The sequence below is a fragment of the Chenopodium quinoa genome, unplaced genomic scaffold (genome assembly GCF_001683475.1).
Source record: "Chenopodium quinoa cultivar QQ74 unplaced genomic scaffold, ASM168347v1, whole genome shotgun sequence".
Taxonomy (NCBI): Eukaryota; Viridiplantae; Streptophyta; class Magnoliopsida; order Caryophyllales; family Amaranthaceae; genus Chenopodium; species Chenopodium quinoa.
Window position 1 is genome coordinate 928,849 of NW_018744062.1, and position 16,240 is coordinate 945,088.

Here is a 16,240-nt window from a genome sequence, read left to right on the forward strand (position 1 = left end):
AATTATAAAATATTTTATGTCAGACTTACACAATTAAATTAACTTGTAACTCAAGACTTGCTTTCGTACGCTTAAAAGCTTCACTAATATTCCAAAAAAAAAAATCACCAAAGTCTTACAAATTTAGGCCAACTTCGTAGAAGAATAATGAATCAGCCCATCAATGAAACAAAGACAGCACTTTTATCAACTGAACAAGTAACACGGGTATGCCACCAACTGTATTGGGCCTGAAATTTATACAAGTATCTACACTCCCTCTATCCACGGATTAAATAATGGTTTATGATTAGATTTCTAAACATGTCGTCATTACTTAGTTCAAATAATTTATGGAACCTGTATATACATGGCTCGACTAAAAGCATACAATATACTTGTATTACTTTGTATAGTATATGCTTTAAAATAGTTGAAACAATGTGACAACTAATTCTTAACAAAATAATTGATCCTATAATATATCCAATAACTTTTATAAAAGTTTGTTTAAGGGTTAAGGTTATACTCTCCTATTTAATTCCAATCAAAGATGATCTAAATCCAACACATGCAACAAGAAACTACCAACTATTCCTTATTTCCTTGCTGAAGTTACCAATCAACAAGACCTGTTAAACTCTCCTATAAAAACAACCAACAAGGTACATATCAAACCATCAATTGCCAGAAAGATCCTTAGATATCTCCACATTCAGCAGATAATCCCTTCTCTATCTCTCTTCCCGAAAACCAACCAATGGCTAGCTCCGCGTTTCTCAAGTTAGCTTGTGCAGTCTTAATGTGCATGGTGGTAATAGCACCTCATGCAGAGGCAGCTTTGACCTGTAGCACAGTGACCAAAGATATTGCACAATGCATTTCCTACTTAAAGGGCGGCGACAGCCCATCAGATGCTTGCTGCAGTGGGGTTAAGACCCTAAAGAGCTTGGCTTCCACCCCAGAAGACAAGAAAACTGCTTGCAACTGTCTGAAAACAGCAGCTGCCTCCGTGTCTGGTCTTGACGCAACGAAGGCAGCAGCTCTTCCAGGCAAATGTGGCGTCAGCATTCCTTATTCCATTAGCCCCCAGACTGACTGCTCTAAGTATGGTTCTAACTTTTATTTCTCTCTTCCATCCCTCATCTACTTTATAATAAATGACAACACCTCTAAGTAAAATTATATGTCAACAAATCGAATAAAATCCACTACATATACAGTCTTATTATGAAAATTTTCAGTACTTTCGGCTAAGCTAATAGAAAGCAACTATGAAAGAGAACCTAGATACACTTAGAACATCATGTTCCCAAGTGATATGACACTCTCAAAAGACAAAATGGTCTCCAATTTTATACCCATCTTTAATTTTTTTTTGCTAAATTAATCAAGAGTTAAGATAGTTGTGGGTCGTGTCTCATTCCAAGTCCACATGTCTTGGGCCAGGCTAGACCCATGATTGAACCTAGTCGCTACGTGTTGTGTGGTTCCAGAATCTCAAAAGAGTGGCCCGTGCATCGTCTAAGCTCATGTGCCAACGTTCTATGTTTGCGTGTCAAATCTAAACAACTTATTTTAGAGTGTCTTGTCATGCTGGTTTACAAAATGTGTTTATGTGTCATGTCGTGCCTACCACAGGCTTTACTCAGGAGCATGACTGCATGTACAAAAAAATTTAATTGAGAGATTTAGTGTGGATTTTCCCATCCAATATACTAACTTTCATGTTCCATATTTCTCATGCTGCAGGGTGAACTAGAAGGATGATATTCCAGCTAAAGTTATCAACATTACCTACCTATTGGCTAAGAAGCTTGAAAAAAAAAGAGATGGAGTTCTATCTTGATCTACATGTCCATTTATTTTTATGTTTAATGCAGTACTTTACATTATACTTATAATTATCATTGTTGCCTATAAACTATTTACTTATTATAAATGAGAATATTGTGCACCCCATTTCTACATGACTACATGTGAATATGTGATATATCAACAAGTAAGCAAGATAAATAAGTACATAAATCCAAGTATAACTCACTCTAACCACACACAGAAAACCCACTTTGGCCGAATAGAGATTTGTAGGAGGCTAAAAATTCCATCATGTATCCAATCAACACGCCTACAAAATAGATAATTCTTGGTATGCCATCAGTTTTAAATGAGAGGTATTTACATTCATAGGATTAAATCACAGAAAATTTTAAGTAAAAATTTCAATAAGCGACTCTATGAAGCTTAAGGTACGATATTCCTTATAGTCCAAGCAGGCCAAAAATGCAACATTATATTTTGATACATATATCAATTCAATTTTATGCTCTTGCATTCATTGAAACAGGTAAGAAAATGACCGCTATAACTATAAATAAGATTTTCGAGCATTAATTCTCCGGGCTATAAATCATTCATAATCAATGAGCCTACTCCAATGGTCCATTACTTCATGTGTGCTAAACGCCCTTGTCTTTGTTGACATGAATCTCTTCACAAAATTCACACCCACGAAAAAAAAAATTACCCCAAACATGGATTTAAAAAAAGGTAACACTAAAGAAAATTCTAGCACAAGCTTGTAAAGGGGGCTCAAGAATCGGGTGGGCGAGCTTAAGGGCTTATGCAAAATGGGTTCATACTACAAGATCTTAAGTGGAACTTGGCACTGCAAATGTTTGGATGACCCTAATTTTCCAAGTTCCAACCATAGTATGGGAGAGGCAGTATAAGCAATTTCTGAATGTAGCCTAGAATTAATCACAAAATAATGGTTGCTAACCATCAAGATCAATACATTATTGCCCACCTAACGGTTGACACCCATGTGCATGTTTGGCCAATTGGCTCATAAATTATACTCCTTTGGCCCTACGTCCTAATATAAATAGCATATTATTCTAATAATAACAATACATCAAAACTAATTATAATTTACTATATTTGAGTGTAATATTTCATTCAGTTACAGAAGAAAGCCTGATGTAGGTGATGTGGAAATTCAATAGAAGCCGTACTTCTAGGTGAGACGTTATTATGTGAGGATAGAGGTGGTTGGCAGAAACTTAGATAGGTAAAATTCTAAGAAAAGCAGAAAACAGTAAATCAAAAATTCAGCCAACGTATAAATCACTGTACTCGTCATTGGTCAATCAGTACATTCTTTACATGCTCATCAGTAAGAGCACAACAAAGTAGACAGAAAAGATAACAAACATGGGACATATGAACATCAAAGAGAATGTGTCTATGTCAAATGTGTTACGTTCCTCTTGTAGCAATGTGCAATGCAATAAGGATAATAATTTAACACTTTTCTTTTCTTTTCACGACAATTATAATTTACTCACCCAAGCGACTTTTTAAGCAAGTGATACTCGAATCACAGATTAATTTGTGCTCATATAATGAAACTTCAAAGGAAGGAATTTGAGGCGCTCAATAAACATGAAGTGATTGATCCCCTAGGGGTCCTGTCAAGCAAGAATACATTAAAGTTCCACATTTAAGCATCAGACATAAGATCTCAATTTCTCAACCAGATTGCACATTAGGGTTTTTCTGAAGTGAACAAACAGTTCAGCAAAGAAAATCAACCAGAAAATAGTAGCACTTAGAGCTGTCATTCAATACCAACTGCAATCAAGACTCAACTGCAATCCCCTGACCTAATTATTCCCCATTGAGAACTTCCCTGCTCTTTTTACTCTTCTATAAATAGACCAAATGGAGGGGTACATACCATCTACTTCCCATTAAACTCTTTACCTCTTTTTCTCTCTCCCTAAACCTCTATCTTAAATTTTGAGATCATTTTAGCAGCAGTCTGAATATGGCAAGCTCAGCTATCCTAAGGGTGTTATGTGCAGTTATTGTGTGCATAATGGTAATTGCACCATATGCAGAAGCCGCCATTAACTGTGGTATGGTCTCTCAGCATCTTGCACCATGCATTGGATTCCTAGAAAATGGTCAGGGACCAACAGCAGCTTGCTGTACTGGTGTTAGAGCCCTCAAAACTGAGGCTACCACAACCCAAGACAAAAGAACTGCTTGCAGATGCATGAAATCAGCTGCAACAGCCTTTCCTGCTATCAACCAAAAGAACGTAGCTGCACTTCCCAACAAATGTGGAGTCAGCATTCCAGGAGCTGTTGGCCCCCAAACAGACTGCTCTCAGTACAGCTCTTTCTTATTTCTGTTTATTTCTTCCAAGTCAGACATACAAAGCTAATATAATCACTCCATTTAATAGAATTATCATGTCCAACACTTAACAATAATAACAAAATTTTTACTAGCTTACAGTCACAGAATATAGCATGCACTAAAAATTAAAAGGGTTCTTTCAAGGCTATGAGTAATTATCATTTGATTATTTTGATACATCTAACCTTTTTCCTTTCATTTGTTATGTTGCAGGGTTCAGTAGACCTAAAGTCTCCAGGAGTAGAGCACTTGCAAAACCAAACATAAACCTAATTGGGCTCTGAAATCATAAGAAAAACAAGTTCACTAGTATTTCTCTTCAAGTACAGGCTTAGGGAAGCTTAGCTTTCAGCTTTATCAAGTGATTGTTACACATACATTATGTATGTTATGTATATCTTGAGTGCTACATATCATCTTATATTCTATATTTCTATGTGACAGATAGAAAGAAAGATTAAATATTTAAATAAAATATCCTTTTTTTTTTAGTTCTTACTAACTGATTGCCTAAAACAAGTAACACTGCTGCAATCTGCATAACATTTCCAGAGGAAAGAATTGTACAACTCTTTGACATGCTAAGATTGGAGCTGTCATGATTAAAAAGTCGAAACATCTTCCTAAATCCTAACATCAATAGTCTTTAAAGGCAGAGTTAATACACTAACTATCAATAAGATACAAATTGATCTAAGATTGAGGGCCACAGAGCCCACAAGAACCCCTAGAGGCAGTTCTGTAATGACTATCTGTCATAGGCTTCATCGAATGCAAAAGAAACAAATGGATGATTTCAAATGGTTAACAGGATTCTAAGAAGAAATTCAGAACAGAATCCAATATAAATAGCTCATGATGAATTTAACACCATGGAAAACCCACTCGTTAGTCATTACATTTCAAAACCAAAAAGGATACCCACTTCAAAGGCCGTTTAATTTCTCTGAACGCTTGTGATAAAACAAAAAATTACTTCTTACATTCTACATTTTAAAAGGAAAATATTCATGATAGTTTTGAGCAAAATGGATCTTAACACCCACAATAAAGGTCAAATATAATTCAACACAGCATGGTCAGAATTAATGAGTGTACTCCACATAATATCTGAATTGATCCATCGGCTCCTCTCATTTGTCCAACAAATTGAGTACAGGCTTTGATACAGAAATTCATTGTGTTGCCTAACATCCATGAAAAATTGTTTCAACACATTTAATGGATTAGCTATAGGATATTGATCCTCCAAAATTCTTAGACCAGCTAAGAGAGGGTTGAAGAACCCATGTCGGAAGCTTCTAATGATTCCAATTACAATGTGTCAACAGAGTTCAGTAGAAAAAATTGTACGAAAATAGAAGAAATAAATTCTACAATTCTTATTCACTCCACTTTTCTGGTAATCGTTAGAATTAGTAGGAAAACATTAAAAGGAATTAAAATACTTCAACTTACGAGATGGAAAAAATAATGTGAGAGAAAATCTGAACCCCTTGATCAAAACTCTGACGAAAAGAAATACAGTCTTTATTTATTCATGGCTTTCATTGTATGAAAGAAAAGGTGATCTTAAGTTCAAGCCTCTCCCATACTTCACACTAATTTTCACTACAAATTCCCTTAATGAACCTTCTGCGGTTTTGCTACACTCAGTCATGGCTCCATCTTCTTTACCCCACCAAAACCACCATGTTCAAAGCTTATTGAATTCTTGTGCATATTTTTTTTTTTGATACAGCCAAAAGTAGAGTCAATTCAGAAGCAAAAGATGCTTGGTTTAGGTCATGACATTCTATCAAATTCAGGTAAAAAAATATAAAAAGGGATTCCCATGTTTCATCTCCAGTGCAACCAAACTATTTAGGATAAGTAATAATTTCACCTTTAACATAAATTTCAATGACTTTTTACGGCTGCATCTCCAGCTTAACTAATATGCATATTTGTTCCCTCAATGAAATCTCCATGGACTCCTAGTCTCTCCACCATTATCAAACAGAAGATGGATCCTTTATCATATATCCATATTCCATACAACATCATTTGTCAGTTTGTCATTTAAACATTTCATCTCCACCAAACTAACAAGTGATCAAGGATGCACTTTCAGCTTCTTCAAAGGGTTTCAGGCCTCTCCACCATAAGCAAATGGAACCACATGTAAGACCAGCAAGTCATTAAGAGACTATCTCGATGAAACCTGGCTGCCATGATTAAGACTAGAGGTCCTGGGTTCAATCTTACCAAGTATGGTACTTACAGGTAGGAAATCCCTTACCTCCCCCTCTTTATATATCACTCCTCAACATATATGCTTCCATTACAATTCACTTATTCTTTCTTTTGGTACAACTAAACCACGAACCAATCTCAAGAGTTCCACAAGCATTGCAAATCCCTGACATAAAATGTTATTCCTACACAGTCAACCATCAAAAGCAGCTGGCCCACGAAAGTTATTTGGCATACTACGATCTAAATGGCACATGCATGCAGAGGCTCCTATATTGATGCTTTAGCACATTTGAAATGGAAATCGCATGAATGGAGATGACAGATCATCAGGTTTGCTCGTTTGCCACAGAATTTGTCTATCCACTCTATGTCATAGGGTGATGGTTCCATTAGAGACCTCACATTATAAAACATTGATAAGTTACAGCAAGTAACCGATGATTTTACCCTTCAACTAACTCTTCATGCCTCATGAACTCTGTGACTAGAATAGCTAGATAAGCAACCAACTATTTGGTGAATCCTGGCACATTCAGAGGGGTGCCACAGAGGTAGCCAATCCACTCCGTTATACAGAGTGAAAGTTCTAAAAAGGACCTCATACAGGTGAGTTTTGTCCTTGAAACTCAATAGACACTATGTACAATATAAGCAACGAACAATTTGGCAAACACTAGAACATAACACCAGCATGCACTCAGTTTTAGATGGAAGATCTAGGAAAAACCTATACTCGGATTCTTTAGCATCAACATATCTCAATTGTCAAAGCTTGCAAGAGAATAACATACTCATATCAAATACGCTCAATAATAAAATAACCAAATGAACGGCACAAGTTGTAAAATTGCAGTATCCAAAACTAGTTCATACCTGGAAAGAATCAACAATATCATCATCTCTTTTAACCCAGGCAGTGCTAAGTATTCAGTTGGCACCGTGCTCATCCAAAGCAAAAGTTAATTACAGGCATCTGGTAACAACAAGAGTCGCAGGACTTAATAAAAATAATCATATATCAATAAACAATAAATAAAAAAATAAAAAAATTGAACACATAACACAAAATCATGATATACAGCTCTAGTATCCCAAATTTCATGGTATCAACGCTCCGGTGGACAAAGTAGACACATCACACATGTATACATATAACATACTACCTCCGTTTCATATTATTTGCAACGATTAAGTACTTGAAAGCTGCAAGATGATGCTAACCACTCTAGCGCTCACATAAACTCCATAGAGAATTTTGCCATTACCAATAAAAACATGAATCCGAACATACAATGCAATGTCTCAGTAATTGATTCAAAAGCAATATAACGTACAATTCTACCACAAAATCGTATCAATTTTGCTTAATAATTCAAAATAACAAACACAATTTCAGATTGAAAGCATAAATTATCCAGTAAATTCTAAAACAACTAAAAAAGTTTGCAGGAAAGAAGCAAATTAGAGCCATACAAACTAATTTCATTGCATTTTCTGTGGCATTTGAACATATTTTCATCAGAATTTCCCAATTTTTTTTACATAAAATCAACAAATTCAAAGAATTTAGAATTCAGGTGAAAGTAATTTCTAGTATAAGAAATTCATTTTGCATCAATCCTTCGCAAAACCTAAACATGATCAACAAAACAAACACCAAAAAAATCGAATTAATAAAGAAAAATTACTTGAAAAATAGCCGAATGTTGCTTGCTCCTGCAATTTGATGATGGAAACTGACTTCTCACGACCTAAAATTCGGGTGACAGTTTTTTCAGGTAGCAAAAAAGGGACGTCAGATGACGATATTTTTTTAGTGTTTCTTCAAACTTTTGGCGCTTCAAAAACTTATACAGGTGAATTCCGCTTGAATTAGCAATCTCAACCCTAGGGAGATCTCACTTCCTTATAGGCTAGTGGGTAATAAACCCCCGGCCCCAATCTAGTTCGAAGGGCTAATATTTAGGGTCTGTTATGATTTACTGAAAATAATTGAATTGAAATTGGAACTAAATTGAACTAAATAAAGCTGGAATATATTGTTTATGAAAGAAGGAAATTAGGAGTTGAATTCAACTGAATTGAATTGAAATTAAGCTGAAGAGAACATGCCCTTAATTATCATTTATCAAGTCATTTTGTACACAGTCGGGTGCATATAGAGTTATATGCGATCAAAAATGGCTTTTTTTTTACTCGTTTAGGTATTTTTTTTTTTAATCCAAGCAATATATGTATTCAACACTAGTTTTGTGCCCCGTGTACCCGGGTTGTTTATGGATTTTTAAGATAAAAGAATATTATGATTCAATTTAATTGAAAATAGAATTCTGAATTAACTTTTTTTTACTACAAAGTCTATCTATATTTATCCAACGTGGTACGACACTTGGTGCGTGAAATTTGTTATCCATACACTTAATTGGTTTTGATAGAGGGAAATTCACCCAGAAAGAATAAATAGAAAATCATATTTACGGGTATTGTATTCCTATATTTGTTTCAAACTAATGTTATTCTCTCTATAAATACTTCCTTTATTTTTTATAAGATGCATCTCTTTATATAAAAGTTTCAACTTGGATGCATCACATTCCCTTTGTCAATAAGTTAACCTCTCTCATATTACATGGACCCTCTTTATTTTTTTTTTATCTCCATCTCTCTCAACTCTAAAAGTTGCCTACAAGTTCCAATTTCAAAAGTGATGCATCTAAAAAAAACGGAGAAAGTAAATGTCACACTTAGACTTTTTTGCACTATTTACATTAACCAATGTTAGTGATCTAAACAAAAACAAAAAAAAAATATGTGGGTATTTGTTAATTAGAATCGTCTCAATGTATTATTTTAGAATACCAATCTTCTATTATTTATAGATAATCAATTATATTTTTAGTTAAATTTTAGCATTGGCATACGTGTCTGTCAACTTGTGTATTCATTTTGAAACAGAGGGAGTATGCTATTGGAAAAGGATTAGATATTCCAGAGTATTTCTCTCAAAATCCCTTTTTTCTTTTTTTAACTTACTTCCTTTCATGAAACTAAATTAGAAAATTTAATATGTTTGTTGAATCATAATTTCTACAAATACCACATAATAACCTAATCATTAGGTATGTACAAATGAGAGTGAGGGATAGCTCAAGTGGTTAGAGCTCCCCTCCCGGTCCCAGGTGATCTTAGGATCGATTCTCATCACCCGCCCTTGTGGCTCTCTAAACACCAAAAAAAAAAATTGCTTGTTTTATTTTGCCTAATAATTCATGTGTCCTCTCTTTACATGTATGATTTTATTTTAACATTATAATTAAATGTTTTTCCATCTATTTTCCTTTCCTTTTCTTCCTCCTTCCTTTTTCCATCTAGTTTCCTTTCCTTTAGTAGGTAAGAAAAAGAAAATAAACCAACTACTAATTCATCGAAAAACTTTTTAATTGCTTTCAATAAATGAATCACATCTTTAAAATGCTGGTTATTATGTTTGGTTTAATTTCTAATTGGAAATTTAGGATCTCATAATCTCCGGAAGAATCTAGAAAACCATATGATGAGTATTGTTACTCAAAAAATTATTCGTAAGTGGATTTCAAGCCAAATTAGTACTAACTCACACATTCTTGTTTCGGATAAAGTTTTTTTTTATCAAAACGATCGTTGATCAAACCTGCTAACTCATCCCATGCCTAAGTGGAGCAAAAAATTAATAGTAATTGTTGTTTTGTTTTGGGTTTTATTAACAAAACAACGAAATAAAGCATCAAAATGTATATTGTTAGGGTATGAGCACACAGCGGAAATGTAAAATAGAACGAGAAATTAAAGGTAAAATGTAAGATAAACAATAAAAGGAGACACGATTTTTAACGTGGGAAAAAATCTCTAAATAGAGGTAAAAAAAACCCACGATGACGAGCACCAGAAAATTCCACTATAATAAAATGAGAGTACAAAGTTACCCCAATAATAGGGTATTGAGATACAACTCTTACAATTAAACTCTCAAAATAAAAGAAAAGAAAATAGTGGAATAAATTACAACGAGGAGATTAACTAGGGAGACTAGTGTAAATGGATGAGTAATTTTGTGAGTGGGTAAATTTGTGTAATGGAGGTTGAATGTATATTGGTTGGATGTCTCAATATGAGCCAAACTCTAACTATTTATAGTTGGTTAAGTCGGTGGAAATGGATGCCCCAAAATGTATGAAGAATTCTCTAGATTTGCTTGCATGATAATATTACTTCTAGAAAGTTGACAATTTTCTAGAATAATCAACATAATTGTAGAATATTTGACATATTATAGAAGCAAGAAGAATTGTGTTAGGCTTCTTCAAAACTTGGTCCATATGAAATTTTGGGCCACATCTAACATATATTGGTTTAACTCTTTGTTACTCAACCTAAGAAGTGGATTTCAAGGAGATACATATCAATATATCATGCACTAGCTAGGCACTTAACTCTTGAGGAGGGAGAGGACCTTCAACAGTCATGGAAATCAACTCTTCACCTCTAAGGATGACAAGGCCAAGGGTACGACGTTCTTCTCTCTCTTTGCTAGGATTGGGTTTGCTAGCTTTTGTCGGAGGCAGCTTCCAAAACTCCTCACAATCGCCGAGGACAACATTCATGTGACGATCAAAGGCCATGAGTTTCCCGACGAGTTGACGCCCATCTTGCGTAGTGACCCGCATGCGATGATTAATATTCTGGCGCATCTTCGAACCCTTAGCCTTAGACATCGACATGTTGGTCGATTTTTCTAAGCTCTACGCACCAATATGACCTGCACATATGCCTCACATCCTTAGAATAGGAGCTGAATTCAACTGAAATTATTAGAGTTGAACTAAACTGAAAATAATCGTATCAGAACAGACCCTTAGTTATCTATGTAATATTAAATGCACTATCACATAATCACGTTCAACAAAGCAAAAGAAGAAAAAAAAAACGCAAACAATTAAGAGATCAAGGCTTAGGGTTTAGGCAAGCTCGACTCGAGCTTGAAGCTAAATGAGCCTCGAATAAAAAGCCTTAAAAATCTTCCTCGCCCTAAGCTGGTAGGCAGTAGGCTCAATTAGGGTCGAAAAATGCAACTCATAAACAACCAAATTTGAACCAATAATTATCAAATTAATATAAAAAAATCACATTAAATTGTTCTAGCTTAAAAATATCAACTTAATTATTGCACACATCAAAATTGCAGCGACAAATTTGCACGTTATATATTAATATTTCATATAGCTTTAGTATAATGAACGATAGTTCAAGAATCCTCCTAATATGAGCCCTAATATTTTTTTTAAAAACCCAAACCCTGAATTGACTATACTAATAATTAGATTAGAAATAATGGTATGAAACTAAACCCTAGATTGTAAAAAAACAACATACCTCAGAATCTGGTTCAATGGGATAGAGAAAGCTCAGAAGGCGCTTCAGTGGCTGTACGGCAGTACGCTTCAATGGAGGACTGAAGAGAGAGCGCCACGGTGCCAAAAAAACTACCAATGTACGTAGTTTGATTCATACTCCTTTCATTTTTTTTATAGTGTTTCCGATAAAACCCTGTTCTCTTCACCTTACAAAAAATAATATTAAGTAAAAATGATTTTAGTTCAGTAAAAATAATTTCAGTTTAGTAAAATTAATTTAAGTTCAGTAAAGATAATTTAAATTCAGCAAATATAATTTTGTTTCAGTAAAAATAATTTCATTTCAGCAAAAATAAGGTGAAGAAAACGGGGCCTAATATTACGCGGACTTACTTTAATTTTATTGCAAGTCGGTCCATTTAAAGGTTATTTTAACAATTTTTACGGTAACTTTAGTTCTAAAAGAGTAACTTTTAATTTATAATGAATTAGATTGTATTCTAATATGTAATACGAAGTATACAAATTAAAGATAACTTAAAAACATGTACTTTTAGGGTAACTTTTATCCGTCTTAGAATAAAATACTCTTTTTCGGCCTTAATCATGAATTTGTGTATACTTTTCTTTTGCGGCCTTTTTTTAATGTCACACTTTCTTTCTTTTTTTTTGAACGGATAATGTCACACTTTCTATTAGAAAACAATTTCATTTAAATATTAATTAATTCTCTCACTTCACATGATGTTCACTCATACTCAAAACTACTTTTATTTCTTTCCCTCTCACATCCCTGAATTTTCAATAACATATTAACTCCACTATTTTTCTTATAAAGTTTTAAAATTTCATATTCAAATCGATTAAGTTGCCTAAAACTATGTATTTCTATAGTGAAACACTTAAAAGGTAATCGGATTAAGTAAAAAAAAAAAACCAAAAAAATAAAAGGATATGAATCAATACTTTGGCATACGCTCTTATTGACTACTCGGACGTAGATATTAACATGGCGGTCCATACATGACCTATACGTCTCCTAAGATCAGTGGTCACAAACTCACAACTCCCGAATTTATCAACATCCAAACAAAACTTCCATTCATAATACGTTAGCAATAGATTCAGAATTAGTTATGTATACAACGTTAATTACAACAAAATCTGCAAAAATTGACACGTAAATGCCCAAAATTTAGCAAAAATAATCCCTTAGCATTAAATTATAGTTTAACAACGTCCAACTACCTAGATCAACTCTATAAAACCATGCACGTAGTTACACTCATACTACACAACTTCATAGAAAAAAAAAAAAATACAAATCAATCAACAAGAAAAAAAAAAAAAAAAAAAAAAAAAAAAAAAAAAAAAAAAAGAGTTGTGAAAATGGCTAGTGTAATGCTAAAGAAGTTGGTATGTTTCGTGATGGTTAGCATGGTGGTGCAAGCCCTTGTCATGCCGAATAGAGTCGAGGCGGCCTTGACAACATGTGGTGCTGTGACCAAGTACCTAGGACAATGCATGACGTTCTTGAGGGGCACGGCTGGGGGTGTACCGTCACCTAAGTGTTGTGCCGGAATTGCAGGTCTTAAGGCCGCGGCTCAAACCACGGCTGACCGTAGGATGGCTTGTAATTGTATGAAATCTACAGCATCTAAGACTAAAGGTCTAAACTATAACCTTGCTTCTAGACTTGCTTCTCTGTGTAGGGTTCCCGTCAGCTACTCCTTTAACCCTAAAATCAACTGCAACAGGTAATATACTTCGTATTACAATTTTATTTTTATTTTTTTTGCAATTTAATTTTACTCCCAACTTGTTTTTATCTATAAATAAATTTAACAAGTAAAATAAGCTATGTTTAAAATCATAACGATTTCAAAATACTAGTTCAATTTCAAATATGAAATTTTTTTTGACACGAATTTCAAATATTAATTAACTTGCACATATCACTATATAAGATCATCAACAAAATAAATAAACACTCTACTAGGTAATACGAAGTAGATATTACTTGTGTAGTTGTGTCATAGGATGGACATTTTTTAACTACCTCTGTTACATATTATTTGCAACGATTTGACATAAAGTAGAGAGAAAAAATATCTAATCGTTGCAAATAATATGTAACGGAGGTAGTATATACAACGAGATTTTAAACATACTCTACTATAGATTGATATTCAATTAAGTTATCAATCAATTTCTTAAAATTGACCCCGGATCAAAGGCATATTAATATTTCCTAACGAATGGAGTAATCAATAATCATAATTCAGTACGTCTTTATGATTTTAGAACTGAAGAAAGTGAGTAATTTAATGAATATGCATTTGTTTTCGTGTTTTGCAGCATACAGTGAAGCCTTGTGGAAGAATAACCAGGAATGAATTAAGCAGGGAAATGAAAAATAAAGCAGTCTTCAGATCATATGTAGTTACATCTTTTCGAGATCTTCGATCGATGTCTCATCATAGTGTTACTCTAGTTTTGTAGCTCTAGATATGCATTCATGTATGAATGATGCATGTCTTGCTTATATGTATTTTCAATAAGCTGTAATGTTGTGAAATCCTTCTGATCTTATCTACATGAGACGTTATTTTTATCAAGTTTTGCTTATATGTATCACTATATGATATATGAAGCATTTTATATTTTAAAGATAATAATTCAATTTTAAGTTTAATATGGGAAATTCAATCTAATACCTGTTAATAGTACAATTAAGGGGACTTGACTTAGCTCCTAAGATGGGGTTCAATAAGCTTGTGGGATGGACAAAGACTGTATCGCAATTTTAACTTCTGTTGCACATCAAATTCGGAGATTATATTGATGCACTGCTGTAGAGGCTGCAAAACTTGGCTGCAGACTAGTATGCCTAAGAACAATAATGTCAAAATAAAGACATCAGAGAACCATGATCACATTGTTATTATGACAGTTACCCTTCAAAGTTCACAGCATATACCCCTTAAGCCCTCACAGAAACTTTCCTCCAGTCTCAGATACACTGCAGATCTGCAGCCTCCGATACATATTATGATGCACCAGTTGAAACGGTGCAAGGTGCAACCATACAATTAACATCTGCATGAACCTCTTCACTAGTTCACTCCAACAATGTGATTTAAAACTATTTCTATGAGGTGTACGAGTGTTACCTACATCCGAGATATACCATCATGGCAGGTAAATTATTTACTCAAATTAGAGCTTCGGCCTTCCTTGCAAAACATTACGGAGTAACACAAAACCATGCGCCATCTCATTTCCATCTCTCTATATAATAATGGCTTAATTATATGATCGTATTCCTTAAATAATTATCATTTTATCAATACACTACTTGTATACTCATTAATGACTAATAATGGCTGAATTATATGATCATTTCCTTAAATAATTATCAATACACTACTTGATATAGTACTCTCTGATTTACCAAGAATAGACCACTAGACCCAAATCTTTATTCAAGAACGAACTTCCTCTGCACCATAAAGGTTTTTTTTATCATGCATCACAACTGCCTGCAATTACCTGTGCTTTGGTATACTCGTTAAGAATGGCTATAATCTTCTAACTCTTTATCGACTCATTGACCCCCAAAAAATGGCCAAGACCCTCAGACAAAATATAAAGCTTTGATATGTACTACGAATGTTGAATTTCCTTTACTCATCAGGGTTTACAATCTTAATTACAAGATACTCCTCTTTTCCTTTTCAAGATTTTTTTTTTTTTTTCCTTTTGGTTTTTAGTTTACATAATTCTCATTTTTACACTTAACATAAAACTATTAGAACAAAAAATGTAATGAAAGTAAAAATCAAGACGAATTTTATAAAATCACACGTATTACAATGCTAATAACGAAAAAGTATGAAGTGAGTAAACTAGAAAAAACACAGGGAGTATATGCTTGTATTTATCTTTATAGCTCTGTCAATGTTTCAAGTTTCAACACTTGGAATCATAAATCTACAATTTTTACTTTTACAAATTTCTACTTAATTGAAATAAGAGGTTACATCCAAAATTGGCAAACAAATAGACATGGTGACAACATCAATATTAGAAATTTTGTAATATTTCCATTAAAGCTAGGGGATTTTGACACCAAGCTTGCATTTCAAATTTTTTTGATGTATCTTCTCAGTATTTTTCCGTAGAAATCAGCTAAGAATGCCGACTTCAAGATGTTGACTACAAGTTTCCTATATTCAAGTTCATCCAGAAAGTTTTATTCGACAGACAAGGACACCAATATGGATATACACACACAAAACATACTTCTCAGCATTAAATTTGATCAACCCTCAAGTCCCCAACCACATCAAACTAAGCCAATTTTATATTATCATGCTGATGTATATATACACATACATTTCTAGCAGCAATTTTTTAAACCA

The 16,240-nt window shown here is 33.8% G+C and overlaps 2 protein-coding genes and 1 long non-coding RNA gene across 3 annotated transcripts; 2 read left to right on the forward strand and 1 right to left on the reverse strand.

Annotated features, from left to right (window-relative positions):
- Positions 1 to 582: 582 nt before the first annotated feature.
- On the forward strand, positions 583 to 1,949 carry LOC110690676 (non-specific lipid-transfer protein-like). Its single transcript, XM_021867533.1, has 2 exons — positions 583 to 1,086; positions 1,732 to 1,949. Exons 1-2 carry the CDS (start codon positions 740 to 742, stop codon positions 1,739 to 1,741), a joined length of 357 nt encoding a protein of 118 aa, XP_021723225.1. The 5' UTR covers positions 583 to 739; the 3' UTR covers positions 1,742 to 1,949.
- A 93-nt stretch (positions 1,950 to 2,042) lies between these two features.
- Positions 2,043 to 8,306, reverse strand: LOC110690677. Its single transcript, XR_002505136.1, has 3 exons — positions 8,115 to 8,306; positions 7,300 to 7,399; positions 2,043 to 3,452 (listed from the first exon to the last, which is right to left on the reverse strand). It is a non-coding gene; the product is annotated as an uncharacterized LOC110690677 (long non-coding RNA).
- Positions 3,716 to 4,686, forward strand: LOC110690675 (non-specific lipid-transfer protein-like). Its single transcript, XM_021867532.1, has 2 exons — positions 3,716 to 4,158; positions 4,402 to 4,686. Exons 1-2 carry the CDS (start codon positions 3,812 to 3,814, stop codon positions 4,409 to 4,411), a joined length of 357 nt encoding a protein of 118 aa, XP_021723224.1. The 5' UTR covers positions 3,716 to 3,811; the 3' UTR covers positions 4,412 to 4,686.
- Positions 8,307 to 16,240: the final 7,934 nt, after the last annotated feature.